General features: G+C 40.7%; 1 protein-coding gene across 8 annotated transcripts in view; it reads left to right on the forward strand.

The window, feature by feature from the left end:
* The window catches only part of smoc1 (SPARC related modular calcium binding 1), a 56,445-nt gene that overhangs the window by 19,971 nt on the left and 19,236 nt on the right, over window positions 1–17,238 (forward strand). For 4 of the 8 annotated variants that reach the window (XM_040136885.1, XM_040136887.1, XM_040136884.1 and 1 more), the window contains exons 4-9: window positions 2,353–2,465; window positions 2,711–2,810; window positions 5,321–5,371; window positions 5,985–6,032; window positions 8,915–9,004; window positions 9,522–9,590. In XM_040136885.1, coding sequence (XP_039992819.1) covers window positions 2,353–2,465; window positions 2,711–2,810; window positions 5,321–5,371; window positions 5,985–6,032; window positions 8,915–9,004; window positions 9,522–9,590 — 471 coding nt within the window. The remainder of the gene's footprint in view (window positions 1–2,352; window positions 2,466–2,710; window positions 2,811–5,320; window positions 5,372–5,984; window positions 6,033–8,914; window positions 9,005–9,521; window positions 9,591–17,238) is intronic. The other 4 variants (XM_040136888.1, XM_040136889.1, XM_040136890.1 and 1 more) reach the window with 4 other exon arrangements.

The following is a 17,238-nucleotide window of genomic DNA, read 5'->3' on the forward strand; positions in this document are numbered from 1 at the left end:
CAGCCACTCAACAACAGCAGAGATTGATAGGTCTAGAGTCAAGGTTGGAACTTGGCATTTCCCCCCCTTTTTTTCAGCCCCCCCTGCCCATTAGGAAAACAGCAGTCCCAACCAAATCCATTTTTGGAGTGAATTTTGTTCCCTCTGTATGGTAATACATGGTTTTGTTTCATAATATCAGTGGTGTGCCAAGGAAAGGAAAGCCAGGCAAAGCTTGCACAGTCTTTGCAGATGCGGCAGGCCCGTTCTGTTGTAATGAAACTGCAGCTTTATTTAAGCAGGCAGTTCATGGATGAATCCTTGTATACAATGGCAAAGCCTGGCCAGGCCTTAGTGAGGTGTTCGTGACATTCAGATTAAACAGAATGGATAAATTTGACTACAAGGCGCAGAAAGTGTTAACAGGTACAACAAACAACCAAAATCAACAACAAACACAAAACTATGCCTATTACAACAGGCAGAGCTATTTATCCATTATTTACATGGATAAAATATGGGGAGAATAAACCCGTCACGAGCCAGCTCGTTATTCAAAATCTCTAAAATGAAGATGATCAGGGGATATCTTTTTCTCAGTCAGGTTATGTACTGTGTCTTCTGCAGTGAATCAAACTTGACGGGTCGATTTTTCGAATGGTGGTTATATGGACTTTCGCAACAGTACCTCATTGGCTTATCTTACAAAATAAATAAAAGAAACAAACAAACCTTGAGACGTGCGTATATTGCTGCCTTGTCATAACTAACAAGCACAGACAAACATAAGACAAGACATGATGAAGAAATCGCGAAGAGCTTCTGATCGTTAAGTTGTTCTTACATTCCCGTTAATCAGTCAAATTTTTAAATAAGGGGTCTTCAAAAGGACATTGGACTGACACGAGCACTACAGTATTTAATGAGCCTTGTCTCTGAAGAAAGACTAAATATATTCAGTCCATATAAAGCCCACGTTTATAAATTCACGTAACCATGTCTGTCCTCCTCGATGACATGGTCACCCAGTTCTGCCTCTGTCAGTTTTATACCCTGAGAGGAGACAACATGTCTGTCTCCTCTCAGGTCCAGAGATGGCTTTTTATAAAACTTTTATTTATTTAGGGAGAAGGTTTGCCAAAAGTGGAGGAGTGTGGTTTCCCCGGTCAGCTTCCTGGTGTGAATGTGTACACACGAACAATCAAAGATGAAGCTCAGCTCCACAGGAGCTGTGAGTGCAATAAAAACAGTAGTCGCTGATGGGGTTTCTGAACCAGCGACCAGCTGCTGGGGAGCCCACTTCATTCTATGACCTTTCAGCCACTTCCATCTCTGTCCTCTGAGAGCGGGTCTGGCTCATCAGAGCTGCAGGAGCACAAGCTCAGTTTCCACTGACATTTCAAAAACTCAATGTAGAGCACATGACGCACTCCTCAACACTAACAATGTGCGGCTCACAGCCTAGCTCTGGCACTGGCAATGGTCAATGGCAGTGTAATTTGTCGAGGAATGTGTTGTTTTAGCATTTTGAAGTAGTGTAATAAAAGGTCTCTGACTTGTCTGTGCTGGATGTATCTGCAGTTTAAAAGGTTTTTAAAATCAGTATGGAGGGAGAGTTTTTTTTTTCCCTCAAAAATCATGAGCAACCATCACTGCAGGTAGTCCTGTGCTAAAAGCTTGTTAAAGTTGCAATCCTTAAAAAACTGTGGTTATTGTGGTAACAGCAAGTGCAGTTTAATACTACAAGCATCGCTCCTCGAGCAGCTACTTTGTCAGAAGTACAAAAGACAAGCAAATGGTCCATCTGTTCACAGTGGAACCAAACAACTCACGGTGTGGGTATGCATAGGTAGAATGGCGGTATTTGAATCCAGGGCAAGAATGGCGGACTCTGCCACTAGTGATGAAAATTACTATATAGAAAGGTTATTCAAGAATAGTAAATAAACTGAATGGATAATGCAAAAAAAATTCAGATCGTAGATTGTATCAAAAATGGCGTTTGATTTAATAAAAAAACATTAAGGACTATTGCTTTGAAGGCTGATTGTTATCAGGAAAGCAAAATAGCGGTGGAAGCCTAGTAGTTGGAAAAATGGCCCAAAAATCTTGATTGGAAAAAAATAAACAGTAGAGAAAGTGAATAAATAATTGCTCCTTCCTCCATGTACAACTATCAAAATGTGCCCTTGAGTAAGACATTTAAACCTCAGACGGAGCTCACTGACCAACAGTAGTAAATTATGTATTGGTCACCTCTCAGATGTGAACAGCATGCTGTTGAAAAAGAACATGCATCTGCGGTTAAAAAAACAACAACAGTCGTCGAGGTTTGTGTGCAGTGTTTGACATCAGCTTGTCAATGCGTTACAGATGCAGGTCAGTCCAAGTGTCGTGCTGAGAGGAACCAGGCTTTGGAACAAGCCAGGAGACCTCAGGAGTCCATGTTTATCCCAGAATGCAACGAAGATGGAACGTTTGCCCAGGTCTGTCTCTGAACCTACACAGAGTTCTTTTCCTTCATGTTCTTACTCTTACTTTCACTCTCTCTTTTCCACTTTCCCTCAGTCCCTTGTGAACCATCCCCGTTCACATAATCTAATTTAACTGACAGAAATCTTTGCCCAAACTCTTCACCTTCTGCTGTATTTACACTTACAATATACACATACTAACCAAAATCACGTATCATTACAAAGCTATGGTATTATTTACCTTTTTGCCTCTGCAGGTCCAGTGCCATACTCTGACAGGTTACTGCTGGTGTGTCACCAGTGATGGCAAGCCAGTGAGTGGCTCCTCTGTGCAAAACAGGACCCCGGTGTGTTCAGGTACTGGGGGCAAACAGCCTGGCAACCTGTTGATGAAATGTCCAGAGTTTTTCAAAGAATCTTACAAAGTTTGTCCTATACGAGGTTGCACTTAGTTATTTTTGTGCAACCAGAGCAGGTCTACTTCAGAGTAACGTTTAACGGGCTGTATGACTAAAACTGTGGTAGTAGGGAAGGATTTTTCCCGAAAATTTTTTATTAGGTTTGAGAAGTAGCATAACAAGCATGTAAAAGTTTCAATGGTGGCTAGATTTGTGGGATCTTGGAGCCAAGAGTGCTCGGAAGCCAAGTCACTGGGGTTTGTGCCAATTAACTTTCAGTGTCTTTAGAATTCAAAAACAACTGGAGATAGTTTATAGCCTCAGTTCCCTATCACAGACAAGACTGAGAATGTATGGGTTATATTAGTTATACTAGGACATTCGAGGTAGAACCTAAATTGAGTAAATTATCAGTGAACTGATCCTAAATCTGAAATAAATGACTTTCAGGAACCCTGATTGTGCTGATGAAAGATAAAGAGAAAACACAACCTTTGGATTACAGCTACAGAGGGTCTGATTTGCCATACTATGGGCACATGTGTGTTACATGTCATGTGGCGTATAGCAGGTGCAAGGTCAACGAGACGGCTAATAGCCATACATCCAGGGGGCCCCTCAGTCCTTCCACCCCCCTCCTCGTTTGAGTGCTCTCAGCAGGCTGGAGGAGAGAGCGCGGGCCTCTGCACACTCATTTTGGATGGGAACACTTTATGATAATCACCATCATTTTCCCTCAGAGGATAATACACAGGGGTGTTTGCCAGAATTGGACTGCACAGTCACTAGAGCATATGGTGCAAATTTTGTCCGGAGAGTGTGGCGAGAATGGTCGCATGCCCTTCTGGAGCTGTTCAGCAGACAGCCAGAGGCTTCCTGCTCTCTCTGGGTCTTTTCCTCTCTCGGTTTCTTCATCTTTCTCTCTGCCTCAATCTTCTGCTCCCTCTCTTTTCTCTGCATTTCCCACTTGTGCCACTAATCACCTGAATGGCTGCCCTCAGCACCTGCTGTGTTTTAGCCCCTTAAACAGAATCCAGTAAGGTCACAAATGGAGCATGTCCAGGAAACCACATAATTTTTCCTATTTAGAAAAACATACTCAGATGTAGTAAAAGTGCAGATCTCAAGTTATTCTTTATTCCTGCAAGATATGATAAAGCCTTTTTAGGAGCAAACGACATGTTTTAGATGTAGAAAGTGGCTTTAATGTGCACAACAAGTGTATGATCAGGTTCAAGAGAGAAAATGCCTGGCAGCTTGTGCATAATGTGTTCAGGGATTTTCAAAATGTTAAAAAAGAAAAGAAACGGCTGCAGTTTAAGAGTGTGTGGTCAGCAATATTTAGTCACGTCTTCATGAAATAGGTACTGTTGAAATCTTGTTGACATAACTACATGCACTCTTTGTTGCTAACTGGACAGTGACTTCACGCAGTTAAAGGTACCCCGCAGAGTTTTGACCGCTTTTAGTGGTGGGAGCGAGGCTTTTACAAATGGGGCCCTGATTTGTTTTTATTACGTGCACAAGGACACATATGCGCACAGCAACGTGATACATAGCCCTTCTCACGGTTTCACACTGTTCCACTGGATGACAGCACTCTAAAATATTAAAAATGAACTTGTTAAATGTTTTATGAGGAAGAAAATGCACTGAACGTGTTTGTTAGGATACAACATTTTTTTGGCAAAGAAAAACTGCATGTAAACCATTTAATTTGCGGGGCAGTTCACACTCTGGGAGAGCAGGACTACATGAAACGGGGTTGTTTGAATCAGCTAATATAATTCCTTCATCGCCTCAACCGTTAAGCACTGTCAAGATAGTTTGCAATTAGTCAACAGCAATAATTTTTGTCTGAAAGTTTACCATAGTTAAACTCTGCACAAAAGTCATCAATTTACTGTGTCTCTGCAAGTGAGTCCACTGATTGCAGCAGCTCCACTGAAGGGAAATGATTTCTGACCAAAACATTAAATGCTGGTGTGACTGAACCTTTGGAATTAGATTTTCTTTAATTTCTTAATTTCAACATGAAGACACTTGACAAGTTTTAAAGCCGAAGTTAAACTTAATCTCATGTGTGGTGACTTTTTGACCTCTACAGCAGTGACTGTTCCTGCAACCTTCCAGCACTCAATGGAGGAAACCTTTTCAGTTGTACAGAGTTAAATAACCTCCTTATGAAATACCGAAATATAGTTTGAGGCACAACACAATCTGTAGCGATCTCTGTTCTGTCCTGCATAAGATCCAATATCTTCATTGTTTCTTGCAAAGGTATGTATGACGCTGGAAACAGAAACTGGGCACAATAAACGTGATATACAGCTGCTACAGTCGAACATGCCCAACTCTTCTTTCCGTACAATCCATTCCCTCTCAGCTGACAACAAATAACCTTTACTGACATGCTCAGACACCCCTGTACACTATGACCCGAATCAATCATCTCACATACATTTGCAGGAAACTTCCATGAATTTATGGGAACTCATGCTGCGACAAGTGGATTGTCAGGTAGTAAATTTCCTTCTAGTTGCATTCACTTGAAATATCTCCCCTTTGTCCTTCTATTGTAATTGGCGGCACTGTCTAATTTTGCTCTTTTCCTCCGTGCATCCATGCATGACACCAACTATCTGCATGCAGCAAACGAGAATGAGATTTGGAAACTTAATTTTTTTTTTTTTTTTGGATCCTTTTCCACAGATGTAGCAAATCACTCAGGTTCATGTTAATCAACACTAAGATAATGCAACAAGCCAAATGTTTCAATGTGTGCCTATGACGTACTAACAGAATGTACTCATCAAACTTTGACAAACCTCAGCATCTAATTCTAAGGCAGCACATGAGTGGGTTGTGTAATCTGCGGGAGTGATGTTTTTCTTTTGGCGTGTGTTCTGTGTTCAGTTGGAGCTATCAAATTTAATTCGAAATCCTTAGATAGCTATCAAGTGAGTCAAGCTCTTGCAAGATAATTTATTTTCAGTAAGGTGGGAAATTTTAAGGTTTTTTTTTTTTTGTTTCCAAAATGAACAGCATTCTGGAATCAAACTCTTAAAAGTTCCTGAGCAGCTTTCTTTGCTTTGTATACGTTTTTTTTTTTTGTTTTGTTTTTTCTTCACAGGGTCAGTAACCGATAAACCACCTGGGCCATCGAGCTCTGGTAGAAAAGGTGAGCTGCGATCTGCTGTATGTTGTGTGTGCATGCGTGTGAATGTTTCTGTTTGTATGCGAGAGACAGAAAGAGAGCACGAGTTCAAAATGTCTTTCGACCTGATTTTGCTCCATCTGCTCTGTGCAAAGTCCATACTTTATTTGCGCAGAGCAGAAAGGTACACGACTGACCTTTCACTTGTTATATTAAGGGGATGTGCATGAAAAACAGCACCCAGTTAATGAACACATCTCGAAAATAGCATTTTTTTTTTCTCTGGCGAGTCAGAATTACGCCGAGCTCTTCCGATGTAAGACATCACACCTCAATATGAGGTATAAGACCTCAGACCCTGCAGCATAACCAATCCTCAGGTATTTGTTAACCTTCGGTACATGCATCAGTGGCAGAACCGTTGAGCGATGGGCACACTACTTTTGCTCCAGTCATGTCTTCGTACTGTGTCTGCTGAAATTGTAAAATGTGCCAGAATCCTAAAGAATGACTGTACTGTGGTTTTGTAGTTTTATTAAAAGTAACTCAATCAGTTCAAGAAAAAAAATACAGTAAAGCTGATGCAAAGATTTCTTTCCTGGGTTTTACGCGATCATCCGTCAAACTTTGGCTCGGCTTCAGAACTGGTACTGAAAATACATCCAGAGGGGCTTTATTTAAACTGAGCAAAGATGTGCAGCCCCTCAGGGTTTCTCTATTGTAAAGCACTGTAGTTATTCCAAGCCCCGAGGGTGTTATCGTATATACAGCCGTGGGGGTTGACAGTCGAAGGGCTTTGCTGCCGATGATTACATTAATTGTGTTTTTCCCCTCACAGTTTGTAGCTCAAAGTCCAGACCTGGATCAAACGGTAATTGAGAAATACTGTAAGATACAAGTTGTTCCATCGTGTTCAGCATACATTATACATTGTCAGTGGTCGAAAAGAAATCTGTAGGTTGAAAGAAACACTGGTATTTCCGACTAGTGTTTGATCCAGGTTTGCACTTAGCCTAGTAACTATTGTATTTTATTTACAGTTTGACCAGCTCAGGTCAGTTTGACCTCGAGTGTTCCAACATACTGATACGTCATTTGATTTGAGGACTTACTTTAGTGTTTGTAGAATGACTCCAATCAAAGTTTTTTCTGTGGTTTGCTTTTGATTGAACTATTTCCAAAGGGATTTTCCAGAAGCGACAAAACTGCAAATGGGTGAGTATTCTAGGTAGCACAAATCCACAGCATTATATACGATGGATTACAATTTATGCATTTTTAGGAGGATATTGATTCTTTCAGCTCTGAATATTTTCCTCAGCTCAGCCTGTGTTAGAATGTAGATGTGATGTATGGGCGATTCTTCAGTAGTGGTCACAAATTGTACAGTCAATTATGTTTAAAATCTGTTACGTAAATTTTCTCTTATCACATAGTAGTATAGCTGTGGTAAGACATGGGCAACACAGTGGGACTATACGATTTAATATGGTTTGTAATAACGAAATAATTATAATTTTGTTATCTATTTTTCCACAAAGTGAGATGCCAGTTCACCCAAAATTTACCCTCTTAACATCTAGCAAATAAGTCTTTGGTTGCCAAAATGAGAACATTCATGCGGAGGACTGTATAATTTTATATACTTGATGATGAAATGTTTTTCCCCAACAGTGACTAAGAAAACTGAGGGTGAGAAAAGGATAGCGACGGTTTATTCGGCCTGCAACTTAGAAACTCGGCCAAACTTTAAAGAGCCTTTTAAAAGTTTCATAGTAATAAATATTCGTGAATATGGAGATAGTGATCTCTAGTACTACTACCAGTTATACAGTTTGTCATGTGTTTCAAATGTGGCGAAATACAGGCGAGAAACACTGTATTAAAAAGGTACTGGCAGAATGCTCGTCAGTGCTTTTTTTTCAGAGTCAGTACTAGACTCTGTATTTGTGTGCTAGACACAAACAAAGTTTATCCTGAGAGTAATGCCACAAGAAAGGCCATGGGGTCGTTCAAGCCCGCAGCATTAATTCATCTGGGAGAATACAGTTTTCATATTTCTTCTCTGCAAAATGAAAAATTACGCACAAATAGCTGAGATGTTACGCTGACTGTGGCCCTAGAGGAAAGGTCAGGGGGACAACTAAAAACACTATAATTCAATCTTTTGAATGTCATGAATATCCGCGACAAATTTTGGCAAAATCAGGACATTTTGAGATATCCCTCTGACGGACCGAGGCGTGAGTCAAGGACAATTTTTTATGTGACGATGGCGTTAGAACAATGGTCAGACCATCACCAAGGTCATTTGAAATGACCCTCTCGAAACCATCACTAACACCGCCAAATTTCAGTGCAATCCGTCTATTTGTTGAGCCTGTGCTCTGGACCAGCGTTTTGGGGGGACCAGCCAATTGAGCGACTGACCGGTGCGACATCGACAAATCGTCTTATTGTGACAATCGAAGGATAATGGAGTTCAGACCTCTATCATTTGTCCCGGAGGCTTGTTCACCTCTGTGTTTGGAATAGTTATGGGTAGGCCTCTCTGTCCCTATCAACACATCCTACACCTGCACTGCAATCATGCGGGTCCCGATGGGGGGATGGTCTCCTCATGTGAGTGTATGTATGTGCATGCGTGCGTTGTTTACAGTACGATTGTGAAGGAGTGTGTTAAATGTGCAGGCCGATCATGTTAGTGTAAGAGTGCCAGCGTGAGAAGTTGGTTTATTGGTGTGTACGTGTGTGAGAGAGAAGTCATGTGGGTGGTCGTCCTTTGTTTTTGTAAAATTCAATCTGTCTTTCTGTCTGTTTTTCTATCTGTCTTGGCCGGGCCATGTGCAAATCCCAACCATTCAACAGTTCTGGAGAGTAGATTGTATTAACCTCAATAATGGTAGTCTCTTTCCGTTTCTTTCTCACCCTCAACCCAGATGACGGCTCCAAGCCCACACCCACCATGGAGACTCACGTCCCCCCTGAGGGTGATGGTAAGTCTCCTCTAAGTACTTCTCCACCTGTAGCACAGTGGTAAGATATTAACTTTGTTAGCTAAGGTCGATACAGTGTATTTAGGCTGTCCGTCATGGTTTAAAAGCTGGCTCACATTTGCTGCATGTCATCTTATTTCTGCTTTGTGTACTTTTGGGATTTTGATACACAACTTCTTCCAAGACTTTAGTGAAGCTACAGCATTTTATGAAATTAATACTGAAACCCAAGACGCTACGTCTTAAGAATGCACCATTACATCAAATGGAAAAGTCCAGATGTCAAAAATGCTAGATGACATATTTGATATCTTTTGGAAATAATGGGATCTTGGATGTAATTTTAATTTTGGTTTTGTGGGCAAAGCTTGGCTGTACAAATTGTATTTGAAATATGTAGCTACTGGTGGTGTTGGCACGAGCCGACCAGGGCTAACTTAACTGTGCCGAGCTATGTTGAGATCATTTAAAAGTGTGACAGCTATTGATGTTTCCTCTTGTCCTCCTGTCACTGCAGAGATAACTGCTCCCACGCTGTGGATAAAACAGCTGGTTAAGCAGAACAGCTCCACTTCTAGGAAGCAAGGTGAGAGAAAGAAACACCTCCTTATTCTGACACTCACATATTCAGCCTAGATATGCATCGAAAATTAACGCTTAAACAATGTTTAAAACAAAAAGGTGTTGCAGTAACAGTCAAGAGTTCCTAATTATTACGATGCAGTAGATGCAGTAAGCTATCAACACAGTGCCCTTTCAAACTAAATTGGCAGTTTTTGTGTGTGGGAAGCCACTGAGGGATCGTGTCCTTGAACATATTACTGACACACCGACCTCTCCCCTGATTCTGATTCAGTATAACCACCTACTCAGATATCAAATATCACCACTGCACTGTTTTCGGGATACAGTTATTATTATTATTATTGTTTTTACAATTATTAGCCACCTATTGATCTTAAGATGACTTTGAAAACTAAACCAGGAAGGCCTGAATAAAGTGTACATCAACTTGTCTCCAGTGTCATCCAGTTTCAAGCCACCAGTTTAAGACGAAATGTAAAACATTTCCAGTTTGAAGACAGCCCTGCACTGCCGGGATTATGTTTCTTGGTTTCTTTCCTTTGGTGTAACATGTTTTCCTGTGCAGCTGGACGCCTTTGACGCTGCTGCAACAAGTCAAGGAGTGAATGTGGTGGGGGTTGTGAGTATATGTGTGTGTGTGAGTGTGTGTGTGTGTGTGTGTGTGTGTGTGTGTGTGTGTGTGTGTGTGTGTGTGTGTGTGTGTGTGTGTGTGAGTGTGTGAGTGTTGTGTAGCTGATATACAGTGCATTCAGAAAGTATTTGGAGCCCTTCCCTTTCTTCACATTTAGTTATGTTGCAGCCTTACGCTAAAATTGTTAAAATTCATTTTTTCCCATCATCAATCTACACTCAATAGCCCATAATGACAAAGAGAAAGAAGAATTTTAGAATTTTTTGCAGATTTAATAAAATGGAAAAACTGATATATCACATTGACATAAGTATTCAGACCCTTTGTTATGACACTTGAAATGTAGGCCAGGTGCCTCCCATTTCTCTTGATCTTTGAGATGTTTCTACACTTTGATTGGGGTGTAAGCAAGATTCTCTGGTCTGATGAAACCAAGATTGAACTGTTTAACCCAATTCTAAGCGTCACGTCCGGAGGAAACCAGGCACCAATCATCACCTGCCCAATACCATCCCAACGGTGAGGCATGGTTGTGGCAGCGTGGGGCTGCAGGGACAGGGAGACTGGTCATGGTTGAGGAGAGCTGAACAGAACAAAGTGCAGTTGTGCTGTTTTTATTTGACGGCCCAAAATGTTACTGCTTTGGTTCAGTCTCACCGCTCTCATCAACCTCGTTCACCCGTCCAACCTGACAGAGCTTGTGAGGATCGGCAGAAAAGAATGGCAGAAAATCACCAGATCCAGGTGTGCAAAGCTGCGTCATACCCAAGAAGACTTGAGGCCGGAATCCCTGCCAAAGGTGCTTCAACCAAGTATTGAGGAAAGGGTCTGAATACTTATGTCAATGTGATATTTTAGCTTTTCCTTTTTAATACATTTGCACAAATTTCTAAAATTCTGTTTTCGCTTAGTCATTAAGTCAAGATAAGGCTTCGACAAGACAAAATGTGAAAAAGTGAAGGGGTCTGAATACTTTCTGAATTCACTGTATGTGATTAATGTTTGATGCAGGTCCAGAAAAGATCATTTGTTTCCCATGATTAAGGTTCATCATTTTTTTGTAACTAATTTTTAATGAAAGTACATAAAATTTTAAAAGCTGCAGATCAGTTTAAAGAGATGTTCACCCAGATTTTATGTCCCAGAGATATTGATCACAGCAGTTTACAATAAGCAAGAAAAGTGCTTAACAAATAAAAAGTGAAAAGGGGAGAAAAAAAATAAATAAAGGTGCTGATCATTTGATGGACCTTCAAAAAAATTAAAAATTTTTTTAAAAAATTAAAAAAAAAAGTTTTTACACTGCAATGGTATTATTGTAATTCAACGCACCTACTCGCCTTGTTTTCTGTTCTGTGATTTGCTACAAATAATAATAACAAATAATCGTCCTTTCAACATTTGTTTTTCATTTATTTACGGCACAGTCAATGCATGCATGAGAAAAAAAATACATAAAACAATGTGTATTGTATTTCACTTAATTTGTTTGATCTGATTTAATCTGGACATTTTAAATCTTCCACATTTGATCAGTATGTATTAATATTGAGAATATATAAAATGTGAATGCCCACTCTTATTGTATGCATGTTATGTCAGGGCTCAAAGTGGCCCCACTGCCTTTTACTGTTTCCAGATTCACCTCGTGCACCTATTTACAGGCTGGACCTCCACACAATGGAGCGCACAAACAGTTGATTGTAATATAAAGTTTCTGGATGGTGGCGATGTGGCAGGGGAAACCGTGGTCAAGGCAGCAGTGAGGATTCTATTTTAGCTGAGACATATTTGCTGTGACAGCTCTTTGAAGCTTCTGTGGAAACGCCAGCTTCCTGTTTCCAATTAGCATCCGGTGTCCTCAAAGGACAAGCGACAAGGCCGACTGAGAGAGGGGTCATCATGTTTGAGACATGAGCGATGTGTGTGCCTGCCAGGGCATCTGTATGTGATTGCAAACCGTACGTGTGTGTATGTGTGTGAGGGTCCGTTGGCGTGTTTGCGGATGTGCGAATCATGAAAGGGAAAGATTGTATGTCTCTTTCTTTGACTGTGTGAAAATATATGTGTGTAATGTGGATAGCATGTGTGTCTGAATATGTATATGTACATGAAAATGTCTGTGTTGTGTGTGTGTGTGTGTGTGTGTGTGTGTGTGTGTGTGTGTGTGAGATTCAAAGTTGCAAATTACATTTCCACATTTTTATTTTGGCAGACCTCTCTTCTATTTCTCCACTAAATTTCAGAAAGAAATATTGTACTTTTTACTTTACAAGAATTATAAGATAGCTGTAGAGTTAGCTACTTCACAGATTTACATCTTACAACCACCCTTACATAAACTCATAAAATCATTCTTTATGCCTCTTTCCAGCTTTCGATCCCCCTTTTTTTTCATTCTATCTTTGGCTGTTTCAAAAAAAAAAAAAAAAAATCCTGAAACCTTTAATGTGACCCAACCCTTCTTCACAGCCAGTACTTTTACTTCTGAGCTAAAATTATTACTATGTTAATTGGTCACCAAAAAACTGACCAATCAACCACTCTGAAAAAACAACAACAACAACAAAAAAAACCATTAATCGTTTTTTTTTTTTAGCAAAAATGTCCAAAAAATCCTGGTGCCAGCTTCTGAAATGTGAGAATTTGATGGTTTTTAAAAAAAAAAGAGAGATCACAATAAATGTCTATTTTCTGAAATTTTATAGACAAAACAATTAAAAAAAAAAAACTGTCAGGTTATCAATAATAAAAATAATCATTAGTTGTAACCCTACATTTCTGAACTCGCTGCAACAACTGATTTTTCTGGCCACTTGGGGGCAGCAGCATTACAGCACCATAATTACGCATTTGGAGTCATGTTTATTGCCATTTGGTGGATGTAAATCCGATATTCACTCTCTTTTAGCTCTGTTTTCGGTCTCGACCAGCTCCTGAGTTAAGATTCGGCCGTACAGCTAGACAAACTCCGTAAAGCCGAGGGGACCTACGGAACTACAGATTCAGATTCTCCGTAGGCTCGTCACTACGAGCGACCCCTCTCGCATTGCTTTTTCATACATTGTTATTCTAAAAATATCAATTACATCTGCTTCAAGCAAACTTTTAAATGCAGGACTTCTGCTTGTAGCATAGTATTTAGTTTTACTCAAGAAAGGACTTGAAGTGCATGCAGCCTGTTACCGTTGCTCCTGTTTGCCTTCTTATTTTTTTCAGTTTGTTGGCTTTCTTCTTCTTGTCATACATCTTTGAATTTTTACTAGTAACTTATTTAAGCTGCACCCTCTCTGAACATGCTAGTAGAGAGAGTTGTACCGTCACTAATACGCCGGATGAGCTAGTGGCCCTAGTGAGGAACCGGAGGGACTTCTGTGAGTGTAGTGAGTTTAGTGTTATTTGCATTTGTAAAGTTTTCTATTCACTTACTGAGTATTTATTATTATTACCATTTATAGTAATGTTTATTCATTACTATGTTTACTCAATTCCTGCTGCAATTGTAACAAAGCAATTTCCCTTGGGGCATCATTAAAGTTATTCCGATTCTGAATACTTCGTCCATCACCGGTGTGTGAGTTTGTGTGTGCCCAAATCCAGAGAGTCTGAAACTGCTAGCCGTCAAGTAGACAGATCATCATACAGAGCTTTCTTTCTTCCTTCCTTGCTAGAGATTTGGTGCAACAAGTGCTCGACATTTAAACTCCTCAGAATCAGAACCTCTCTGTCTTTCCTTCCCTACATGCTGGAAAACATGAGTGCTCACAAAGAAGCCCTCTTGTGTGCACATAAACTGCGCTTTTCATTTACTGGCTCTCTGTCTCTGGATACCCCATAATTATGATTTAGAGCGATGATGAGATTGTTTTAGTGAAACCTGTTTGCTTAGGCAAAGCAACGCATAGTCCATGTTTTTACACAGAAGCTTTGTTGCCAGACTTTGACGTGCTGTTGTTCCAGTGTTGTAAGGAGGGGGAAGCGCTCTGTCATGCAATTCATTTACAAAAGTGTAGAGAACCAGAAACTCGCTAACCGCTGCCTCTCCCCTGGTGAGGCAAACAACAGAAAAACAAAATGTTGAAGGAATAAAGTGCAATCATGTCAACTAAGAGCATGATGTTGTATAAAAATCTGGAGTCTTAAAAGGGGACTCTTGTTTCTTTTAATCCCGTTTTTGTGTATAGTTTAATGGAGTGTGCACTTGTGTTTTACTTTTCGGCACAACGAGTGACAAGAGCACCACGTTGTGACCAAACACGCTAATGAGCGATGTGTGGAAAAGTAACAGTTATGTCAAAAAATTACATATCCATTTTATGAGTGAACCCTCCATCATCTCTCTGTTTTGTTGCACTCTAGGTTATAAAGACAAACACATGCACCTACATACCTCCACACAGAGTTCCCCTATTACTGACATTTCCGCTATTTTAACTGCAGAGAAGGCTTGCTAGAGACAATATTGCAGTGATTACTCCACAGCTGAAAGCCATTGGAGTGAAGTGAAGAGGAGAGAGTGCCGGGTGGGTGGGGGGTGAGTCAAGGGAGGGAGGTATTAGGATGGAGGGAGGCAGAGAGAGGGGGAGAGAAAAGGAAAGTGAAGGAATGAGAGGCTTAGAGAGGTAGGAGGAAGGGATTGAGTGAGTGATGGAGGTTGTATGATAAAGGGAGAAAAATAGAAAGTGAGAAATAAGGAAAGTATAAAAGGATTTAAAAATAGTTTCACTTGGCTTGGAGCCTGGAGGACAAGGGCCAAAGCGAAATGCATAAAATGGGGCAGGCCTGTTCTCATTAAAGAAACTGCTGATGGTCGTCTTTTGTCCATTATAAATTTGCCCTTAAGAAAATCACCACAACGATGAGCAAATTGTTACAACTGTTCCTGGCAACCACTTCAGTAGTTTTTTTTTAATTTTTTTCCCAGATAATATTTGTTTTCTGAAGGTTTGTGTTTCTCATCATTCAGTTCATGCCAGAGGAAGAGAAATGAAAATGAAAAAGAAACCAAAAAATAAATAAATAAAAAGGGCAGAAATGCAGATATCCAAAGGAGGCGAAGAAGTTGTAGATTTAATTTCAAGGCCACACAAAACGGGATTACATTGCAAGCGTCCAGCCTTTTTCCATTTATATGTATAAAAACAATTTTCTTTTGGGAATCATAGCTCCTGGCGCCAGTTTAACCTCTGTATAATAAACAGTGCTAAATAATTTGGATGTGAAGAAACCTTGGCGGGGACCAGAGCCACGGCACAGCGCTAAGACCACTTGAGTGTGTGTCGTCACAGAAGAAGAAGTTCACTGGTGCAGGGACACATTTAGTTTTGTGTATTGGCAGCCATGCTCAGGACACATGAACAGCCCCACACACACACACACACACACACACACACACACACACACACACACACACACACACACACACACACACACACACCTCCCACCCTCCTCAGCCAGGCCTCAGGCCTGCTGCTGAACCTGCTGCTCATCATTATGAAATCAACTAACGTAGTGTTCCTGTGACGTGTGAACTCGTATTTTCACGAAGGTACAATAACTTGCAGATTTACTCCTTTTTTTGTTCAGCATGTACTGTATGAGTCTGCTAATACAGTGTTTTTACATTGTGGTATTCCTAATTGAACCTGCATTCATTGATTTTTTTTTTTTGACCACTTCAGGTCAGCGCAACAAGCTATTGATAGAGCATTATCATATTAGCACCTTACAACGCTTTTATGGCAAATGTGTCAGGTAACAGCTGCCTATTCACATTTGTGAATGTAAGTCCAATATTCACTCTCCTTTTAGCTCCGTTTTACTCTCCACCAATTCCTGAGAAACACGTTTGTCTCCTTAGCTTCTAAATGTTCTACTTCCTTTACCAGCTAGTTGCTAACTTGTCTGCCATTTAGTGCTGTGGTTTGGTTGCCTAAAAAACTGCTGCTTGCTGCGTCCGGAAACAAGGTTGATGAGAGCGGTGAGACGGAACCGAAACAGTAACTTTCTGGGCCGTCAAAGAAAAACAACGCCCTAAAACACACACAAAGAGCCTGTAGAGCGGAGGGCAACTGCAGAGATTGCGGATAATTCTCCGTTGGATCGTCACTACAAGCGACCTCTTCTCACATCACATCGTCATTTGATCTATTGTTAATATAAACATGTTGACTGGTGCAGCTCTATGTAAAGGCTGTGAATCCTTCTTCCAGCCTTGTCATGGCGTAGAGAATATGCTCTTCTACTCCGTAGAAGAGTCGAGGTTCAATATCGAATTTCACAAGCTTCCTTCCCTGACGTTGTCTTGAACCAGACAGTGACTGTACCGCATTGTTCTAATTACGCTTCGGTTACTGGAACTGTATGAGCTGAGACTACCGGCACTTCGTGGCACTAATCAGCCCCACAATGTGAAAATACCACATGCCACCACCCTGTAGGAAAAACTCTCCAAACGGTTAGTGTGACTCTGTTATTGTAGCTTAATGCTTCATTGTGCACTTGAATGTCAAATGAGGAATGGATCAGGGGTGGTAAAAGCACACTTCATTGCCATGGTAACAAACTTAGGATGCAGCTCTGTTGTACTTGGCTTAAGAGTAAGCAATGGCCTAAATGGATGTGAATGTAAATACAGCGTGGTGGGACAAGGTGCATCTCTTTAGGGCTGAGTGGCTGTTGTTGAACAAACAAATATGAGAGATCGTGGCAGTCCTTCACGTTGAAGGCAAACTGCTTGAAGCAGGACCAGTCGAACATGTTGCCGGATACAGATTAGTTGATACAGCTTGCCGTGGTTTGTCTGTTAGCACCCTACATGTGGTGGATCCATAGACTTCATAGCAACATGGACATAATGCATAACGTTTCTGAAGGGAACATTTTGAAGCCAAGTACTTGGAACCCAAACTACTTTTGGTGAAAACAAGCCACCTTGGATGATACCATCACAAACTGATTTGACAAAAAAAGCTTGTATGGAAATCCACCTAGTTGCATCTCACAGTCATCGGCAGAT

Source organism: Xiphias gladius, chromosome 10 (assembly GCF_016859285.1).
Source record: "Xiphias gladius isolate SHS-SW01 ecotype Sanya breed wild chromosome 10, ASM1685928v1, whole genome shotgun sequence".
In the NCBI taxonomy this organism is placed as follows: domain Eukaryota; kingdom Metazoa; phylum Chordata; class Actinopteri; order Istiophoriformes; family Xiphiidae; genus Xiphias; species Xiphias gladius.